Source organism: Corythoichthys intestinalis, chromosome 1, assembly GCF_030265065.1.
Source record: "Corythoichthys intestinalis isolate RoL2023-P3 chromosome 1, ASM3026506v1, whole genome shotgun sequence".
NCBI classification, from domain to species: domain Eukaryota; kingdom Metazoa; phylum Chordata; class Actinopteri; order Syngnathiformes; family Syngnathidae; genus Corythoichthys; species Corythoichthys intestinalis.
Genome location: NC_080395.1, coordinates 62,280,269 through 62,294,834, shown reverse-complemented (window position 1 = coordinate 62,294,834; position 14,566 = coordinate 62,280,269). Strand labels below are relative to the sequence as shown.

Here is a 14,566-nt window from a genome sequence, read left to right as displayed (position 1 = left end):
ACAGTAAATACATGGGCAATAACTGTTGTGAAAGATAGAGAATTAAAATTAACATTACCAATAATCATTAGGGTCATCTTCAACATTGATTCATCCAGTGGGATTTAATGACAATAAAGATAAGAACATTACAGCCCACCCACCTCCACCCAAAAAAACAAATGTTTTCCCTGAGGCTACGTCTGCACAAGGACGGATAATTTTTTCCCCCTTGTAATTCAGGCAATATTTTATACCTGGTACGCATTAAATTTAAGGTGTGTTTATTAGGAGTGCAATGGTTTGCGGTTCAAAGCCGAACCGTACGGTTCGCCCTGTACGGTTCAATACGCCTTTATGAACCACGCCTTTTCGGTTCTGCAATTAATTTATTCCGAACGCTTGTGTAATGAATTGGTCGAGCTCTGTGTGCGACGTGAAGCACAGCTGTGGAGAAATTCCCGCACCGCCGCAAGTAAATGTCCGATCGCTGTCAAGCACCTGTGTAATAGAAGCCGAGTAACGCCCTCTCTCGCTTACGACCGAAGTGAAAGTGAAACAAGATGGAAAACAAAAAGCTATGGCGAGCGGAGGAGTGGAGTGACCGAATTTTGAGGAAGCACTGGCTTCTTTCAAATCTGCGGTGTGGCAACATTTCGGTTTCCCCGTGGACTGCAATGCAGTGGGTGAGAAAATAGGAGGGAGGGAAAATATTGAAAAAAACAAAAAACAATTTGCAAGCATTGCTCAGCGCTTGTTCCCTATGCTATAGGCAACACTTATATAATCTAACTGCGGCACCTCAGCCGGCATCACCCACAGATGTCACTTTCTCAGAGCAGGACAACCCCGGAGATGACACCAGTGAAAACACACAGCGGGCTTCGTTAATTTATTTGCAACGCTTGACCCGTGTTACATTGTTCCCTCGCGGACATATTTCTCCAACAATGTATTCCCCGACATTTATGAAATGGCATGCAAAGCCATCGAAGATGACTTCGTTAAAGCACATAGTTTCGCCGTGACCACTGATAGTTGGACGTCCCGTGCTACAGAGTGCTACTACCTAACTGTGACAATTTTATCAACTTTAATGGTTGATTCAGAACATTAAATGACCTCCAAACATCGCAAAGGTTACTATGTTTTTTTTTTTTTTTTAATGAAAGAAAAAAAACATGAAAGGTAACACCAGTTACTTTGCCAAGTAATTTTTTTTACTACTGTGTGTGTATTTCAGTAGTCAGTCACTAAACTAGCCAAAGAGCTAAAAGGCATTTTAACAGTCGAACATTTTTACATTTTAAGTGTTTATTTTATTTTCTTAAAAGCAAAATAAAGGCAGTTTAAAGAAAAAAAAATGCAAAAAGCAAACCGAAACCGAACCGAAACCGTGATCCCAAAACCGAGGTTCAAACCGAACCCTGGGCTAACTGAACCGTTGCGCCCCTAGTGTTTATAAACGCCATACTACTGCAAGAGATGCCTGCATATGCCTGTGCAAAAGAAGCAGACTCGTGTGTGAAGTCATCGTCTGCGCAGGTCACCCTTAAACAGTGAGCTTATCCTTTTTTGGCGTTGTTCGATGTCTTCTCTGGACATAATCAAGAGTAAGATTTACAAGCTCCTTCAGTTGTAAAAAGAGGAGCAGGAAAGCCGCGATTGTACCATTCGTCTCCATTGTTTACAATGCCGTAATGCATAATGGTGATGGCGCGCTCCATGACATCACTTCCTTTGCATCCGATTAATATATGGATTGCCTGGCTTAAGCGCTGTTCATGAAATTACACGCCCCCCTACCTCGTGTAATAAAATCTCTGGACAAGAGGCACATTAGTGTAGCCGACGTGCCGTATAGTCTAACTAATTACAAGTATAAGGCCATTATCTGTCCCTGTGTAGATGTAGCCTCAGATTGTAAGTTTAGTTAGACACTTGCACTGTAACTCCATGGCAATTAAAATAGATTCATTGGTTCTTTGAAAGGATCACCATTGTTTAATACAATCAAAGCAGAAACATTCTAATAATTAATTGTGGGTTTATAGGAAACATTTTCTTTCCTAACTCATTGTGTTGTTCTGTTTTTCCCAAAGCTTTCAGCCACTATTTACGGGATCACTTAATGCATATTATTCCATCCCTGTTTGTTTTTAGCCCTTTGCGTCTGTGTGTTGTAAGTAAAGCCATAATAGCTGTCAGGTAGAGCGAATGGTAGCTCGTCAACCATGTGGCAGTGTAAAAGTACTGCATTAGCCCTGATCCAGAAGGCCAGCCTTCCCTAACATATAACCCCAACTTGAGACACATTGTGAGAGGACCTATGAATACTGCATGATGGAGCTTTTATTACAGAGAAGCTAGAGTGTAAATAAGATCCAGGCAATGAGGCACATTTACTGGGGTCAGATCAGGGGGAAGTAAAGGGGGGTGGCAATGTAACCTTGTCCCCATCGCTCCTACTGTCACGGGCCTGTCACTGTAACTCATACATAAATATTTAGCTCTGAGGTGGTCAAGGACATTCTTCTTTAACCAAGCAGTACCTTGTATTTATCTTTATCATGCCCTCTTAAAACACATTTAAAGATACAATGTGTAGTTTTTATTATTACCATAGTTTGGAGTGTCCTTTCTGACTGACCTTGGAAAGATGCATAATGATCAATTATAAAGGAGCAGATAAGACCCAAGATAAATTGACCTTCTTGTGAAAAAATGGTTGCCCAAATCTAAATATGCAAATCTCAAATTTCATAGGACTATGACAACGAAGAAAACAATGTTTAAACACAGAAAATGACACAGATCATAGGCGGTGAAATTTAGGGATAAATGTGATTTCGGTTATACCCACGCTCCTTTGTGCTGGAGGTAATTTATGGACTGGCAGCCAGGATGTGTCAAAGGGCCAAAAAATTCTACATTCACTTTTGGGCTGTGAGGCAAAATTAAATGAAGCTGATGAAGTTTTTAACTCAGATAGGTCGAGTGGCATATCATAGAAATACCAAGTTATGTTTAGAAAAGCTAGGGCTGCAGGCTAACAGTTTGAGCCGAGTCGAGCCGAACATTGGATATAGCATCTTCATTGGGAGAAGAATCTTTGTTACAATCAAAGCAAAGTGACTAAGGACTCGATGCGGGAATGAATCGTTAATCATACATAAATGCATTACACACTGTTGCATATCGATGAAAAATATTCTATTTTACGATGATCAGGCAGAATTCTTAAATTTTACAATAAAATCTTACACAGAGCTTCTGTTTTTGTGCATTCAGCCAGATCCTTGGTAACTCAGGCTAGAATAATGGGAGGACTCCAGGTAGTTTGTTTGATAGCTTTCTCGGCTTCCACAACCTGCTCATTCAGCATTAACTTTTCTACCCCTGCGATCTAGCCTCAATTAACATCCTCGTTTTAATTACGAGGCAGCAGTCATGCTTAGCTGATATTGATTGTTGTTTAGAACAACACTGAGACATCAACAGGAAAACAAGGACATCAGCCTTTTGTGAAAATTGCTCTCTCGTGGAGAACATGACAGCGTAGTTCAGAAACACTCTTGGGGCAAAAATAACTAACACTGTGTATTCATGAAGTCATTGTCTTGTCCACACCGTATAGTATGTGACGATTACACATTGATTTACAGTATGTGTTTGAGTCAAATAATGGCCCTCTAGTGATTTGCAATGCTTTGAATTAATAAATGCACAATGTCAAGTTGAACAATGATAAAAAATGAGTTAATATTATTATTATTTTTTTTTTTTTTGCTGATTGTTACCCTAATGATTTTGATAATGGCAAATTTTGATAATGTCAAGCAAAGTAGGACTGTGATATTCATATCTGGCCCAGTGTAAATACACTTTTTACGACGAACATTCTGCTCACAACACTCACTGGCACATGGGAAGACGGTTATGAGGATTTAGTAAGCCATGTGATACTTGGACCCACATTTTCCTGCTGTTCAACTATTCATTCTTGTCCAATGTACAGTAGCTTGGGAGGTCAGTTTTGTGACTGGTAAACTGTCAAAGTGTTAAGTAGGGCAACTATTCTAGGCATTGAAGAATCTGATCACTAAATCATAATAAAGAACTTCACTTGCCACTATAAATTCAGGACTGTTTTGAATTTGTTGCAGTATGGCCAGCTTGACCAACCTCACTACATCTTTCCTATTAAGTTTCGCTTTCTATTACAGTCAATGGTTTCTTCCTAATTGTAAGGACCCTTTAAGAAGAACTCAAAGCATTTACTGTGTGTGACATGCACTTTTATGTGATATTTTTTCCCCCCTTTCTAGAGCTTATCATCTTCTCGGCAAGCGTGTTTTAGCTGTCAAGGTGAGACAATAATTCATAATGTATCATTTTAATATATGCTCCAGAGAGTTTTGTTTGAGGGTTTAGTTAAAGCCAGAACTTTTAGCTACAATTATCTGGTCCACAATGGATGACCTGGTGAAATTGTCAACGCGGTGGTATCACTGTGGTACTTTTGTTAGGCGATGTGTTTATTGCATGCACCTCACACAGATTAGTGCGTTAATCAACAGCAGTTCTGTTGCTTGGTGATGAATCGTTGTCTCTGCAACAAAGAACAGTGAGTCTTAAATGTGCATCACGGTTTGCAGCTGCTTCTTTAGGTTTAGCTCTCAATATTAAGCCACCTCTAGTCATCATTGTAACAGAATCTGTATTTCTTTTGCGCCTGTAGTATGTAGGGTGGAGAGCCTCACTTGAAAATCAAATGGCTGCCCCCTTAAAATTTGCCATTTTCAATCAGACGAAAACAGGATATACGTACTTGCTATACATTTTAACCTAGGGAAACTTTGAGAAAGTCCTGTCGGACCAATGTTTAAAGGTCACCTGGGAACTGTTTTTAAGCATTTTGTATAATGTGATGGGGGTTATCTTTTGTTTTACTTTGATCTAACAGGTAATTCCCCTTGACATCACTGTGGAGTTACAGAAGCAGATAATGTCAGAGTTGGAAATTCTCTACAAGGTCAGTTTCAATGTCCCGGTCATTCATTTGATTGAATATTTATGCTTAAGCATGCTTAAACCCAGATTAAAGGTACATTAGAGTTTCCCAATGTTGCACTTACTGCAAAATAGAATCATCCGTTCATCCATCTATGTGGTATATTCTGCCCTTATTAATTCTTATGTCCTTATTGCAGTGTGACTCACCCTACATCATCACTTTCTTCAGTGCTTTTTTTGTGGAAAACAGGATATCCATATGCACAGAATTTATGGATGGTGAGTTATTTTAAACATCATCAGTCGGTATTCCTCTCACCTGTCTGTAGTGTCTCTCTCGTGTACCCATTTACACTTCTGCTGATCAAAAGAATGTCATGGTGTTTTGAGCTGCTTAGTATGGCAGTGTGCTAAAAGCTACAAGGGTGTAATAAATCCAGACTTGAGTGGAATTTGAGGGGTGAGTGTGTGCGTAAGTCAATGTGAGATGTCTGTGTTAGTAGTTGTGCGTCCGTGTGTGTTAACTGTGTTAATGCAGTGAATCCCCTGTTTCACACCTTTGCCAAAATGTCAACAAAGTACGTCTAACAGCTTGGCACTTATATTTGTCACTTTTTTAAAAGTCTCTGATTACTAAAGCCATAAGGTTTTTGTTTTATAAAAGCAAGTTTTAGGTTAAAAACAAATACATGATACTGAACAAATACATAGGTCTTTCTTTTGCAAATACAAATTATCAGTGCATAGTAGGCTTTTCCCCCTCGCCCCCCTTTTAATTTTTTTATTGTGATCATTCACTAGACACCTCATGAAGGTTTTGTCGTCAAATTGGTTCTCTTCTAGGTCATTAGTGAAGATACAATGACTAATGTATTGGTAGTAATGCGTATTAAGCCAATTGTTCAGTGGTATGTAAGTGGATAACAAGCAAAATTTTCATTCAATGCAGGAACAAATGTCCTGCTTGTTGAATTTCACACTTAAATGTTGCACGGGCACACCTAGGTCAGGAACACAACTATTTGCATGCATACCTTCAAGTCAATTTACCCGTAATATCCCTCCTTTTTAGAAATCATTTGGAACTGAATGCAGTGATTGTTTTTGAAAAACAGAATACTCTTTTTCTGCTGCAGGTGGATCACTTGATGTTTACAAAAGAATTCCAGAGCATGTTCTGGGAAGGATTGCTGTGGCAGTAAGTTTGAATGTAGTCCATGGGATAAACTGTATACAGTTGTGTTCAGAGGATTAGTTGCACTCATTATAGGTGTGAATGTCACGATTTTTGGGCATTCAGTGATAAATTTGAACAATTATTTTCTTTGTTAGAAGAATTTTGCAACATACTTGCACAATATAATCCCGACAAGTTCATGAAAGTAGTACTGGTATACTGTTGAAAAGTCACTTTGAAATGTCATTATCTTTTGAGTTAAAAAACAGCTTTTGCCTATAGTGCTGGTATTACTGATAGATTTAATGCCATCTTCATTAATAGAAATGTTTTTTTTTTTTTTTTTTGAAAAGAAAAGCACATTTCGAAGAGAGCCCCAAATGTAATTCTGTTACAATGTAAGAAGTAGGTGCACAACTTGCACAGAAGTATGAATATATGGGCCTTTCAAAAACTCTCAATACATAGCTGTTAAATGGTGCAGTCATTTTGATGATTTGTTTCGAAATGACAAAAATGTGTTTGAAGATAAGTACTGAAAACATGCACAGGATGAGAGTAATGTAGCTCTATATTACTGAAGAACGGCAAGAAACTTTGTTTTTAAATTTTAGCACCTCAGACACATGTATGTTTGGGCAGGCCTAAATAGGTGACATTATTTAGGCTGCGTTCAGAGTGCAGACATATCTCATTTCAGTCAGATTCCTCCCCAAATCCGACTTTTAGGGCTGACTATACACACAATTGTTTTGCAAGTGTCCAAATCAGATCTTGGCCTGTTTAGACAGGGCTACATTATCGACCCATCTGACAGTTTTTTTGGGGGAAAAAAAAAAACACCATGCGGTGTAGAGTGACGTCCCGGACATCCACAACCCATCTGGGCTGTTCAAAGTAAGAAACATCTGTTACAACTTGGGTATGAAACTCCCTCCCGTTTGTAGTTTCAATCCGTCTCCCAAAAATCGGATTTTTGTACTTTGTGACTGTTTAGACTATAAAAGAGCCATCTACTTACAATCTGGATGAGCTAAAAATCAGATTTTGGCTGCCAGTTTGAACAAGGCCTTAGAACCATTCTTTCTCAGTCAGCGGGTTTCCGGCGCAAATGCAACTTCCTTATTTACATTCCAAAAAAAGGACATTATACAAATCGTAAATAAAAACAATGCAAGGATGTAGATGGTGGACACTTATCATTATCTGCTATTTATTATTTTCATTTGTTTTCAAATAGTCAATCATTAATGATCCTTCATTAGGACTAGCCTTGCCAAGCTAAATTTCTGTGAACCTTCATCAACAATTCTTAAAATAATTATGTATGTTATAGTATATCAGTATTTCAGTGTTTTTGTGAGGTCTCAAAATGTCTTAAAAGTCGTAAATTAACCAATCTTGACAAAGTGTCATAAAAAGGCATTGAGGAGCATCTGGTAAGTCCTAAATTCCTTAAATTTTAAATTGTCCTACATTGCATGAAATTGTCTCAAATTCTTGTAACAATCTCTAATTAATTATTATTATTATTTTTTTTTTCATATTCGCTGTCAAATCCGCCCAGAAATTGCAGATTATATTCTGTTCTATGTGGTCTCAGAAGTCTTCAAAGTCTCAAATTTTACTTGATGAAAGCTATAAGAATAATTTATTTATGAGTTTGTAACATTTGCCATCAACTACTGATACATGGAATGAATTGGTATTTCAAGTTATTCAGGAGAAAGGGGTGACTGAGTCGCAATTAAAAAAAAAAAACGGCACAAGGTAATTGGCTATTGAACATATAAATTGGGTTTTTCTAAAAAGTAGCTTATTTTTTATCAATGTAGCAGAAAAGAAACCATATCAAAAGATTAATTAGCCTCTGTTTAGTTCAGTCCTGAGAACCGCTATTTGCCCAAATGACCCCCACCCCTTTTTTTTATCCCGTTCTACCTATTCCTTTTATAATAATGGCCTTGATGTTGATATGTGAATGGCCCCTTTGAACAATCATTACCGTTCTCCTGTCTCTGTTCTTCTCTCTTCCTCAAACTTTGTCTGTAATCAATGACAGGTGTTAAGTTGGTGTTAATTCAATCATTTGCAACTTTGTCGTCTTTTCACCTTCAAATATTTTAGTTATCACACAAGAGGCACCCAAGAAGTAAAGATTTACCCATGATTTTCACCGCTTTTTTTTTGGCTGCGTGACCGTACACCTTTCTTTTGCTTTTTGAATGGTCAAAAACAGCTTCAGAAAAAGCTCCTGCTGCTTTTAGTTCTATTAGTTTTTACAAGTGCTATACTTTTGTACTTTTTCACACTGCGGTGCTGAAATGTTGGACTAACTGCAGTTTTTAATGTCGTTCAGGAGAAACTCTCTTCAGCTCAATTAACTCTTAGTATTATCTGCACTTAGTGCCTAATTGAAGGTTGACAGAGCCAAAAGTTTGACTAATGAAAGAAACAAACATATACTTTATTATCTATGTATCTGTCCTTAACTAACAATGCCATGTTTTGCTCCACCAAATGAATAAAAACTCATCATTGTGTTATATTAATGATATATTTCCCATTAACAAAAGCGACTTTTACTTTAGTTTTGCTAGAATCAAGGCATTGGCTATTATGAGCCTGGCCTGCAACAACACTAGTTTTTACTATTAGAAAGGGACTAATGGACTGTAGTTGATATTAAAATACATATTTGTCTGTTTTGTCAGGTAGTGAAAGGCCTAACCTATCTGTGGAGCTTAAAGGTACTTCACAGAGGTGAGTAAAGTTTGGTATGGGCTTGGTGCTAGTGAAAGAAGCTGAGTTGCTTAAGATCAGTGTCAGATTGCTGACGATGCAGTTGTATCAAGTAGTTTGTCTCTGCAGATGTCAAGCCCTCCAATATGCTGGTGAACACCCGGGGACAAGTCAAGCTATGTGACTTTGGTGTCAGCACTCAGGTACATGCATTTGTTTGTTGAACGTTCGATAGGGTTGTTGTTAGGATTGAGAGAAATAGAAAGATACTTTCCTATTGTGCAGTCCTTTATGCCTATGTCAAGCCATCACAGTCTGCATTCCTTTTTGATCCAGTGTTTTCCCAAGGGTCTATCTCATATATTCATATTACCCCCACTCCATTGTTCTGTATCATTCAAAATGTTTGGTATAATTATGGCCGCACAACTGCTGAGACTCATTTATATGCATTCAAACAGAGGTGGAGAATGCATGGTTTGCACACAATACCCTTGTAATTGTGTGCATGTTTGTGTCATTGTTTTCTCTCTATCAGAAAATTTAGCAATACGTGTGTTTATGATCTAATCATATGGGACTTTTTCCGAAACGTCAGCTCCAAATATCAGTCTACTTCTTTAATATTGACAAAAAAACTATGAAATAATGTATTTTTATGACAAATGTCTTGTAGTTTTCAATGTCATATCCCATATACACTATAACCCGCATTTACGTCATACTAACCTATAAGCCATATCTACTAGAATCACCATTTAAAAGCATTTTATTTCTGTACTCAAACTCATTTATTATGTGATTCCCGAATTTGCTTTTATAAATTTCCTTAAAAATACACGGCGGGCCGCGACATTAATTTCGCATCTCTTTTAAGGCACCACATACATCATACTCCACGGGGGAGCTTCGGCAAGGGGGGTGGGGCGGTGGGATGGGCCTAACCTGCATGCGGCAGTCCCGCCGCCCTAAACCGGGCTCTCCTATTTTAATGCGTACACAGCACTACCCTCCCCACACAATCCCATCACAGTGCTGGGTAATGGCTACCAGTCTGGGACTTGGCAGTCACAGTAATAAGGTAGTAGGAGGGCCCACACTTTTCTCTATGGCGTGGCTCCCTGAGTGGCCTATTCTCTGCCTGAGCTGCCGGCAGCAGGGTCGGGCTCCGATCCTGCGTCGCCCCGCGGCACTTCTCGGCGCTTTTCTGCTTCCGCCTTTTCTCTTTCTGGGCGTCCTGCGCTACGAAGTCGATCGCCGGCTGGGTACCAGTTAGCTGGCTGGTTGCTGGTTAGCCGGCTGGCTATCGCCTGCGGGTAGGAATCCTTCCCTGCCCTGGGCTTGGTGGGCCGCTGGGGGTCCTGCGGTGTGCCGTGCCTGCTGGGGGGCTGCGGCAGTAGCTTGGTGGCCGGGTGGGTGTGAGGGGTGGTGGCGCGTCCCCTTGTTCCATCCCTGAAGGCCGGTTGATGGGGGCGCAGATGACCTGGGGGACCACCCTGGATCCGGAGGGGATGACGGGGGCCCCCTTGCTGGGCTGCGGAGGAGAGATGGGCAATTGTTCAGCCCCCCCGATTGGCTGGTGAAGGGCCGTGGCCCTGGGGCGCGTCCCGCCGGCATTTCGCCTTGTCTGCAGGACTATCACGTCTGATGGGATTCACGCATGACTAGATATAGACACACTCAAGTAGTAAAACTCGGTGTCAGGATTAGCGATCAGATAGCATAGAATAGGATACCAGCATACTCAGACTCAGCAGACTCAGACAAGGGATTCACACAAATACTGGGTTCTACACCTCACATGAATGATTTGTGTACACTCCACCCCTCCCAATCACTTATCTTTTTGACCCCCCCTTTTTTGTTTTTTCCTTGGTCATCAGTCCCTCCACATGGGGTCAACTGGAAATACAAATGGCTAATGATAGAGCCAACATATTCATAGTTAGTGTAGGCGTTCTATGTATTTCTTGTTGTTGTTTGTACTTCTTCTGTCTCTCCTTCTTTTCTTCTGTCCCCCCATAACTCCTTCCTGTTCGCTACTTTTTTACTAATAAAGGAGGCATGTTGAATGATCGCAATGGGAGTATGTCATACTCCCAGGTGATACATTAAAACTGTTCAGACCAATCGGACACTCAGATTTCCATTCTCCCTTTTAAGCAGCTGAACAGGACAGGTTTAAAAAAAATCTTTAAAATTGGAGAATGGTAATATCAGCAGTCTGCGTAGCCATTCTCTTTGTAAATTGTCACATTCTTATCCTAGGTGCTGCTATTTCTGAGCCTTTGAACGTTACTTGATTTAGTGGGAATAGTGCCCAGAGGTGTTCCAGTCTAAAACATTCATAAACCTTTACATTAAATATTGTGGTAATCATTGCCATATTTTTATAGGTTGTACTGGGCATGAGTACACATTTCATAGTGACAATCTGTGAAATCCAGCATATTGAGGTGGTTAATCTCATATTTTCAGATATGGAACTGGGCATGAGTTTTCAACTCTCCCCATACAAGCTATGGCATAGAAATGTGTGTTGTTTGTGATTTACCATTTAAATTTAAAATGTTCTTGCATCAGCAATGACATTATACTGTAGCTGCTTCATGTCTCCCGTGATCCTTGGTAGACACTAAAAATGTTAGCAACACACACGTACATACATTTTGTATTTACAGTCATTTGTAACATTTGACTTGACATATGAAATTAAAACAGAAATGCCGAACTACTGTGTTGTCAGTGGATGCAAGAGTGTTGAAAACAAAGATTTAGGGATATCAATGTATAGATTTTTCAAAAAAGTATGCACTTAAATAAGAGTGTGTGCGATTTTGAGCGTTTTTCGTGATCTGGATCTGGATCGGGGGCTATGGTGACGCTAGACGGGGAGGCAGGCAAATGAAGCATTTGTCTCATCCATGACCGTCCATCCATCCATCCATCCATTATCTTCCGCTTAGTCCAGGGTCGGGTCGCGGGGGCAGCAGCTTTAGCAGGGAAGCCCAGACTTCCCTCTCCCCAACCACTTCAGCCAGCTCCTCCGGCGGGATTCCAAGGCGTTCCCAGGCAAGCTGAGCGACATAGTCTCTCCAGCATGTCCTGGGTCGACCCCGGGGCCTCCCGCCGGTGGGACATGCCCGGAACACCTCTCCAGGGAGGCGTCCAGGAGGCATCCGAACCAGATGCCCGAGCCACCTCAACTGGCTCCTCTCAACGCGGAGGAGTAGCGGCTCGACACCAAGCCCCTCCCGGATGACCGAGCTTTTCACCCTATCTCTAAGGGAGAGCCCGGACACCCTGCGTAGGAAACTAATTTTGGCCGCTTGTATCCGGGATCTTGTTCTTTCGGTCACGACCCACAGCTCGTGACCATAGGTGAGGGTAGGAACATAGATCGACCGGTAAATCGAGAGCTTCGCCTTTTGGCTCAGCTCCTTCTTCACCACAACGGACCGGTGCAGAGACCGCATCACTGCAGACGCTGCACCGATCCGCCTGTCAATCTCCCGCTCCCTCCTACCCTCACTCGTGAACAAGACCCCAAGAGACTTCAACTCCTCCACTTGGGGCGGGATCTCATCCCCGACCCGGAGAGGGCATGCCACCCTTTTCCGGCTGAGGACCATGGTCTCAGATTTGGAGGTGCTGATCTTCGTCCCAACCGTTTCACACTCGGCTGCGAACCGCCCCAGTGAGAGTTGGAGGTCACGGCTTGACGAAGCCAACAGCACCACATCATCTGCAAAAAGCAGAGATGCAATGCTGAGGCCACCAAACTGGACACCCTCAACGCTTCGGCTGTGCCTAGAATTTCTGTCCATAAAAATTATGAACAGAATCGGTGACAAAGGGCAGCCTTGGCGGAGTCCAATCCTCACTAGGAACGAATTCGACTTACTGCCGGCAATGCAGACCAGACTCTGACACCGGTCGTACAGGGACCGAACAGCCCTTACCAAGGGGCTTGGCACCCCGTACTCCCGGAGCACCCTCCACAGGACTCCTCTAGGCACACGGTCGAACGCCTTCTCCAAATCCACAAAACACATGTAGTCTGGTTGGGCCATCTTCCATGCACCCTCGAGGACCCTGCCGAGGGTGTAGAGCTGGTCCACTGTTCCACGGCCGGGACGAAAACCACACTGCTCCTCCTGAATCCGAGATTCGACTTCCCGACGGACCCTCCTCTCCAGCACCCCTGAATAGACTTTACCGCGGAGACTGAGGAGTGTGATCCCTCTATAATTGGAACACACCCTCCGGTCCCCCTTTTTAAAAAGGGGGACCACCACCCCGGTCTGCCAATCCAGAGGCACTGTCCCCGATGTCCACGCGATGTTGTAGAGGCGTGTCAGCCATGACAGCCCTACAACATCCAGAGCCTTTAGGAACTCCGGGCGGATCTCATCTACCCCTGGGGCCTTGCCACCGAGGAGCTTACCAACCGCCTCAGTGACTTCAACCCCAGAGATCGAAGAGCCCACCTCAGAGGCCCCAGACTCTGCTTCCTCAAAGGAAGGCGTGTCGGTGGAATTGAGGAGGGCTTCGAAGTATTCTCCCCACCGAGTCAGGACGTCCCGAGTCGAGGTCAGCAGTACACCATCTTCACTATACACAGTGTTAATGGTGCACTGCTTTCCTTTCCTCAGACGCCGGATGGTGGACCAGAATTTCCTCGAAGCCGTCCGGAAGTCGTTTTCCATGGCCTCGCCGAACTCCTCCCATGTCAGAGTTTTTGCCTCGGCGGCTGCCGAAGCCGCAGTCCGCTTGGCCAGCCGGTACCTGTCAGCTGCCTCTGGAGTCCCACAGGCCAAAAAGGCCTGATAGGCCTCCTTCTTCAGCTTGACGGCATCCCTTACCGCTGGTGTCCACCAGCGGGTTCGGGGATTGCCGCCACGACAGGCACCAACCACCTTACGGCCACAGCTCCGATCGGCCGCCTCAACAATGGAGGTGCGGAACATGGCCCACTCGGACTCAATGTCCCCCCACCTCCCCCGGTACAAGGGAGAAGTTCTGCCGGAGGTGGGTGTTGAAACTCTTTCTGACAGGGGATTCTGCCAGACGTTCCCAGCAGACCCTCACAATACGTTTGGGCCTGCCAGGTCTGGCCAGCAACTTCCCCCGCCATCGGAGCCAACACACCACCAGGTGGTGATCAGTTGACAGCTCCGCCCCTCTTTTCACCCGAGTGTCCAAAACATGCGGCCGCAAGTCCGATGACACGATTACAAAGTCGATCATTGAACTGCGGCCTAGGGTGTCCTGGTCCCAAGTGCACATATGGACACCCCTATGTTTGAACATGGTGTTTGTTATGGACAAACCGTGACGAGCACAGAAGTCCAATAACAGAACACCACTCGGCTTCTGATTGGGGGGGGGCGTTCTCCCAATCACGCCCCTCCAGGTCTCACTGTCATTGCCCACGTGAGCGTTGAAGTCCCCCAGTAGAACGAGGGAGTCCCCAGAGGGGGCGCTCTCCAGCACACCCTCCAAGGATTCCAAAAAGGGTGGGTATTCTGAGCTGCTGTTTGGTGCATAAGCGCAAACAACAGTCAGAACCCGTCCCCCCACCCGAAGGCGGAGGGAGGCTACCCTCTCGTCTACCGGGGTAAACCCCAACGTACAGGCACCAAGCCGGGG

At 43.2% G+C, this 14,566-nt stretch overlaps 1 protein-coding gene across 1 annotated transcript in view; it reads left to right on the top strand.

Moving 5' to 3' along the window:
• Positions 1 to 14,566, top strand: part of map2k5 (mitogen-activated protein kinase kinase 5) — a 99,926-nt gene that overhangs the window by 29,280 nt on the left and 56,080 nt on the right. Inside the window, exons 9-14 of the mRNA XM_057834566.1 lie at positions 4,308 to 4,347; positions 4,946 to 5,014; positions 5,193 to 5,274; positions 6,132 to 6,193; positions 8,887 to 8,935; positions 9,044 to 9,117. Coding sequence (XP_057690549.1) covers positions 4,308 to 4,347; positions 4,946 to 5,014; positions 5,193 to 5,274; positions 6,132 to 6,193; positions 8,887 to 8,935; positions 9,044 to 9,117 — 376 coding nt within the window. The remainder of the gene's footprint in view (positions 1 to 4,307; positions 4,348 to 4,945; positions 5,015 to 5,192; positions 5,275 to 6,131; positions 6,194 to 8,886; positions 8,936 to 9,043; positions 9,118 to 14,566) is intronic.